This window comes from Sinocyclocheilus rhinocerous, unplaced genomic scaffold, assembly GCF_001515625.1.
Source record: "Sinocyclocheilus rhinocerous isolate Xijiao unplaced genomic scaffold, SAMN03320098_v1.1 scaffold1294, whole genome shotgun sequence".
NCBI lineage: Eukaryota > Metazoa > Chordata > Actinopteri > Cypriniformes > Cyprinidae > Sinocyclocheilus > Sinocyclocheilus rhinocerous.
Window position 1 is genome coordinate 2,327,913 of NW_015656157.1, and position 7,267 is coordinate 2,335,179.

Sequence of the window (7,267 nt, forward strand, 5' to 3'; positions counted from 1 at the left end):
TGGTAAATGAGGATAGCTGAAATTATATAGGGCCTAAACGAAAAAATCTAATTTGACACGTAGGCTACTTAAAAACGTCTTGAAAAATGAAATCAAATATTTTATGGCTAAATGTCAGGTTTGTGACCATTAATTCTAAACAGTCTACTTTTCAAGGTTAAGTATCAGTTTGAACCCTGATCCGACCTGAACAAAAATTGTAGGCTAATTGAAAAGTTTTTTTGTTTTTTTTTACTTTAAGACTATACACATTCATAAAGGTCATAATTCACTAGTGAAATAATTTTTTTTTCAAATTTTTTTTTTCCAAGTACGCTAGTATTTTTTTTAATGAACTAAATAGCTCCACTGCTTTTTAAAGAGACTACTTTATTATATATGTATATAAGGATTTCAGTCTTCTGAGACGTGAAACGTTCTTCATAGAGGTGATTTCAAATCTTTTAAGGATTTTTATTTTATTTTGTAGCTTTACAGATCTGGACTACCAAAATACATTGCTCTTGATGTGAGAATCTTCCCCAAGATGTCACAGGCCTCCAAGTATTTGGCGCAACTGGTAGCAAATATTTAAGTGGACAATTATTATGAATAGTGTTAACACCATGGGTGACTATTTTGAAAGCTCATGAAGGTTTAAATGATAGGCTATATGCTTTACATTCTGGAGTGGCTCCTTGTTTCCACTGTAATAACGCTGTGATGTATGTCACGTAGAGCCGCTCCCTACAGATGAACCGAGTAAGTAAATGTCGCCCCCTTAAGGTGGTTCAAAGAACAGGCCAATATAGACAGTTATCCAGCAAAATGTTTTCTTTGGTTGAACACCCACACAAAGACAAAGTTAAAATCAAATAACTTTATTCAGATTGTGCAAGTCAGTACAGTTGACAGTGTATGAGATTTCCTATGAAGCTAAGAACAAGGTCTTAAATTTTATGCATCTCTTAACTTGGAAATGGCACACATCCAGATACTATATTAGTATCTATGCAAGTATAACTGTCAATAGGAGAGTACCATTTAAGCAAAAGCCTTCACGAAAACCCCACCTTCACTGACATTACCTACATATTTATAACCATGTCATTGTCCTCCATGTTAGAATTTGGGAAACAATTATAACGGATTGTGCGAACAGCAAATGACACTGTACTAGCACTTGGTCCTTAAGAGTTAGGAAGGAGGAATCCTAAAATCAACATTAGAAACTACATTAGCAACTTTAAAATAATCTTGTTTGAGATTATGAAACAGAAAATTGTTAGCAAAACAAAAAGTGGCATTTGACCATCCACATGGAATAGCGCACTTTAATGTGCAGCGACGACATGAGTACTGCACATAAAAGTTGTTAATTTAAATTATTTCAATAATTAAAAATAGCATGTACAATAAAGTGGCTAAACATTAAGGCTTACAGAAAGGAAAATGATTGCCAAAAGAGACTGCTGTCATAGAAACTTGATTCAGTGTTTTTGTATATACTGAACATGGTTAAATTCTCATGCGGCTGAACAGTGATTCAATTACAATCGGTAGATATTTCAGAAAGCTGCAGTGCGCACACTCATGAGGAACACAGAGAAACCAGGAAGCCAAAAAAAAATAAAGAGTTCATTCCCACATTAAGAGATTCACTAAACACACACACACTTCTACAGCACGAATACAATCATGCAGTTTCCCCCTCCTCCCCAAATTTAAAAACATCTGCTGGCAGCACAATATGGATAGGAATAAAAGTAAAAGGAGACCGATTAATATCTCAAGACATTTACACTCAAGCAGAAGGTTAAGAACTCGCAGTGTGCACTATAATGTGCTACTCAGCAACTCAATGCTCCATATTATCTTCAACAGTAGTCATCAGGACACCTGAAAGGAATGAAAAAAAGTCAGCTGGATGTGGTTTAGAAAAAAATATTATAGTTTATATTACATTTAAAGGAACAAAAATTAAATTAGAACATAAAAATAGATTTATTATTATTATTATTATATTATATAATTATAAACGGTTTATTTTTTTAATAAGCTACAATAAAAATAAAACTACAATAAAAGCATTTAAATTATAAAGTATAGAATTATAATATGTAATATTTATTGTTTATTTTTAAAATATTACAATTATTTCATTACGGTTTAAATTAAATGCATAAAATAATTTAATAGAATTAAATAAAGAAATATTTTATTACAGTCTATATTATACAATTAATTTATGAAAAGTCTGCAATATAAAAGATACACATTAAAAATAAATAGTAGTAATAGTAATTCATATTAAATATTAACTGTTATTCATTATATATTTATTATGGTTTATACTATATATTAAGTGTTTAAAAATATAATATAGAACATTAAAATGTTTCATATATTATATATTTTTTATATTATATTAAACTTGCAAATAATATTTACAGAATAATATTTCACCTTTTCTCCTTTCTCAGTTGGAGTTCCTTTGCCGGACATTTTTGTCTTTGTGGTTCGTAGCGGCGTTGCTCTTCCTGAAAAACACAGCAGCATGTCAGTGCCATCTTTGATGTGCATATGAATTTCCTGAGCTAGAAGCACAACACGTCTTCAACATGGCCTTGATGTTCCTGCACAAATATCGTCTGTACTTCTACAATATCTCAGAACAAATATTACAAAACGCTTACAGTGGTGCAGATCCTGAGTCATCATCTACAGGAAGCAGGAACACATGAAAAGAAAAAGAAAAAGAGTTAAACACTCATTTTTCAAGTTGACATATGTACAAGACTACTTGAACTGTTACAGTAGCTTGTCTAAAATCTAGTGTGACAGCCTCAAGACAGTGAAAACCCTTAAGTTTAAAAGCAGAGCACCTAATGAGTAACGCGATTTGGGGACTGAACAACCTTATTGATACTCATTTCTACTGCTAAATATGTACACGTCATCTAAACACTGCTATCAATCTTTTCACAGTACTACTAATAGTGATTCATGCAGAATTATGCATTTACATTAACCATGCGATCTGATGATGGATTGAAAGGATATGTTTAGTGGTTTTCAACCCAAGAACAAACGTTTCCAATCAAATCATTTGTTTGTAGCACAACCTCACCTACAGATGTAGTAGAGAGAAAAACATTGTTCCTTTTCTGGATCGATCATGGTGAAGGCTCTCAAACAGCATTATATCACATTTGTAAACTCCTGCACTGGACTTCTGAAGTCAAAATATCACCCAGAAACCTTCCTATCGAAAAGAAACCACAGAAAAATGTCCTGCCTCTGGCACATATGTAGAGAAGTCTATGGATATGACAATGGCTGTATGGAAATGAAAATAACACCTAACACAAACTTTATGAACTGGTGGGGAAAAATGGACAAATGAGTTTCGAAAATTCCTAACAAATCAAACAATACAAAAATGATAATAATAATAATAATAAATCAATGTGTAATTACTAAGTCACTATTAAATGTCTGTGTAAAAGAAATAAAGTCTATATTATTATATACAGATTTATAATATGTCAAATAAAATAAAACCCCTACAAAACTACATGCATTTACAAAACTATAATATGTAAAATAAATATATGCATTTGAGGTGGTTTGAAGTCACTATATATGCTATTTAAAACAATAAAATACAATAAAGTAAATAATGCACATTCATTTATAATGTTAATAAAACATTTTATAATATGCATTTTTGTCGTGATTTGAAATCACTAAACGCAGTATGAAAATAGAAGATATTAAATATATAATTTTATAAATATGCCTTTTTGAGGGGGTTTGAAGTCACAAATGTCTAAAAAAAAGATAAAAACAATAAAGAGTAAAAATTATATGCACATTTATATGTAAAAAAAACTTTTTTATAAATGCATGCAGTTGTGTGGGGGCTTATATATATATTTTTTTATTTATTTTATTTTTCCCATAAGCGTGTATTGACTGTACTTTATTATCTATCTTGATTAAAAAAAAAAATTAAAAAAAACTGCAAGTCACGATAAATGTCTACTTTTCTTTTTGAAACTGGGTATACTATATTAATTTGTACCATGTAAAATAAATATTTTATAATATATGCATTTTATGAAGATTTAAAAATGATTTATGAAATCACTATAAATGTCTGTTAAAAAAAAAATACAATGATAAAAAGTAAATCATATATTACATACATTCATAATACATAAAAAATAATTTCAGAAATAATACAGATTTTTGAGGGGGTCCGAAATCACTATATGTGAGACTTTAATAAAATGTTATTAAATAGTCTGGCTACTGGCAAGGTTGTGCTTCAGATAGACACTATCAGAAAAAAAACTAAAGATGCGAGTTGACACCCAACAAACATATACTTTCAAAAACAAAGTTAAATCAGCGTTCGAATGACTCTTGCATTTTTCATGCAGAGAGCATGTCCAAACACATTCAGGATGATAAAAACTGTCAAAATAATAAAGTTGGGATTATATATTTTGCCACGCTTTGTGCCATATGGGTGCTGCCTCTTAGATACGTAGAGGAAGCCACTGCTATAATCTAGGGCTGAAGAACATCATGCAATGAGAAGATGATGCAGAGAGCATGCAAGGCAGTATAACATGATCCGTGTGAAAAGTCATCTTAGTTATTATGCATAATACCTTGACATTTAAAACCCATTCTGAACTGCAATATGTCAGACTCAGCTAAACACTTTCACTGGCTACTTGAAAACCAATAAAGTTGCTTTTCTTGAATCCAAGTCTGACAAATCTGGTTCGATTTATCTTCTTAAAACAAACTGCCAGTGAAAGAGTTGTACTTTTCAGCCTATCAAGGAAAGCATTCAAACTCCCAAAACCACTCATTTACGCAAACCCACTTCAGTCTGACATGCAGTTTTGAGCACTTACCACAACGTAAAAGCAGCAGCGAACAGAGAAATAAACAACGTAAATAATAAAAATAGACTCCGCTAAGGCACAGCCACACACTTCAGCCAAATAAAAATAAACATACAAAATCAAACTGAAATAGGATCTTGCACCATTACGAATTCATAAACAAAAATGTAAAATTACATCCACTGATCATTTATACATTCACAAAAATGGAAAATGAAATATCATTACGATGGAAACAACTAGCGTCACATACCATCATTGATCTCGTCTGGCTTTCTCCTCTTCTCGTAGATGAAGATGATGGTGATGAGGATAATGACCTCAGCGACAATGCCGAGGAATGGCCAAAGGGCGGCCAGTTGGCTACGCACGCGCAGCTGAATCTTATCGCTGGCTGATCCCATTTCATTGGTGCCTTGGCACTGGTACATGCCCATGTCCTCGTTGATGTCCAGATCTTTCACATACAGCATGGTCTTGTTGGGAGTGTTCTTCATCTCATACTTGTCATCAGTGCCATTGACAATGGGCATCTGTGTGTTGAGGATGCAAAATTGTCAAGTTATTATAATTAGGGGTGTCACTAACGATTATTTTGGTAATCAAGTGATCGGCTGATTATTCTGACAATTAATTGAGTAATCAGATAATCTGTGGTAATAAAAATAGACCAAAGTGAACAAACTTCAAAATGACTTGTATATAACAGCAAAACACATAATAGCAATGAGGCAATAGCAATTGGTTCAAATAAATTATCAAAAGCAAGTATGGTTTAATTGGAAAAAAAACAACAATATAAAATTAAAATATAAAGTTAAAATGCATAATGTGATAAAACAAAATAATCGTACCTTATGTACATAATATATTATATCAAATGCCTGCAGAGGGCACCAACGGCCACAGTCCACGCATGAAAATGACAATTTTTGTGTGGAGCAGCATTTACTGTGAACGGAGCCGCTCTGAGATGCATGTAACCTACACGCATATAAATAAAGCTCATTAAAGGGATAGCTCACCCAAAAATGAACATTAACCCATGATTTACTCACCCTCAAGCCATCCTAGGTGTATATGACATTCTTCTTTCAGACAAATACAATCGGAATTATATCAAATAATGTCCAGGCTATTCCATGCTTTATAATGGGAGTGGATGGTAGCCCAAAATTTGAAGACCAAAAACTTGCACCCATCCATTATAAAAGAAGTCCACACGGCTCCGGTGGGTTAATAAAGGCCTTCTGAAGCGACGCGTTCGTGTAAGAAAAATATCCATATCTACAACGTTATAAAACTTAATCACTAGCTTTCGCTAACTGTCGTACGCTCGTTCACAAGAGAGTGGCATCCAGCGGATGACGCAGGACGTAGGCGCAGCATAAGCTCTGGTGAGAATATGCTAGTCTCGCGAGAAACAAGTTTTGTTTACAGCAAAGGAAAACCAGTGTCCTCTTGGCTTATATCAAAATTCTCCAACATTTTTCTTTACAAATCCTCGTTTTCTACTACTAATTCGTGACCGGTGTTTTGTTTCATTCTCTCCTCTGCGCTTCCACATTCGTCACTTCCGCGTTCGTCACCACGTTTGCCTACGTGCTACGTCATCCACTGGACGCCACTCTCTCGTGAACGTGCGTACAACAGTTAGCGGAAGCTAGAGATTAAGATTTATAAAGTTGTAAATATGGATATTTTACTTACACAAACGCATCGCGTCGCTTCAGAAGGCCTTTATTAATCCCCGGAGTCGTGTGGACGACTTTTATAATGGATGGGTGCAATTTTTTGGACTTCAAATTTTGGGCTACCATCCACTCCCATTATAAAGCATGGATTAGCCTGGACATTATTTAATATAACTCCGATTGTATTCGTCTGAAAGAAGAATGTCATACACACCTAGGATGGCTTGAGGGTGAGTAAATCATGGGGTAATGTTCATTTTTGGGTGAACTATCCCTTTAAACCCCCAGCGCATAAATTTAATTGAATCTCAGCTAGGGCTGAGCGATATAGCTAAAAAATGTATCAACGATATAATGTTTCATATCGTTCGGTATCGATAATTATTGACATTTTTTATAACCTTTTTTAAAACAAAGAGCAATAGAAAAAAAATTTAATTTAACCACTGTATTTTTAAATTAACCCAATTTATTGAGACAAACAACAAATATTTTTGGTTTTAACAGTCAAACACAAAATAAAAATTAAACAAATATCTAATTTCTAAAGTTTTATATGCAGATTAAATAGGTCTCAATGAATCTTTTGGCTTGTCTCCCGAGGCCACAGGAGGGCGCAATGAGCAAAATAATGCAGCGCATTTAAATTGTCAACGCAAGGAAATAACT

At 33.2% G+C, this 7,267-nt stretch overlaps 1 protein-coding gene across 4 annotated transcripts in view; it reads right to left on the minus strand.

Moving 5' to 3' along the window:
* Positions 1-844: 844 nt before the first annotated feature.
* Positions 845-7,267, minus strand: part of LOC107719600 (basigin-like) — an 18,093-nt gene continuing 11,670 nt past the window's right edge. For 2 of the 4 annotated variants that reach the window (XM_016527071.1, XM_016527074.1), the window contains 4 exons: positions 5,158-5,437; positions 2,676-2,700; positions 2,446-2,519; positions 845-1,878 (listed from right to left, as the gene is read on the minus strand). In XM_016527071.1, the coding sequence (XP_016382557.1) occupies positions 2,459-2,519; positions 2,676-2,700; positions 5,158-5,437 (366 nt within the window). In that variant the 3' untranslated portion in view covers positions 845-1,878; positions 2,446-2,458. Of the gene's footprint in view, positions 1,879-2,430; positions 2,520-2,675; positions 2,701-5,157; positions 5,438-7,267 lie in introns of all 4 variants that reach the window. The other 2 variants (XM_016527073.1, XM_016527072.1) reach the window with 2 other exon arrangements.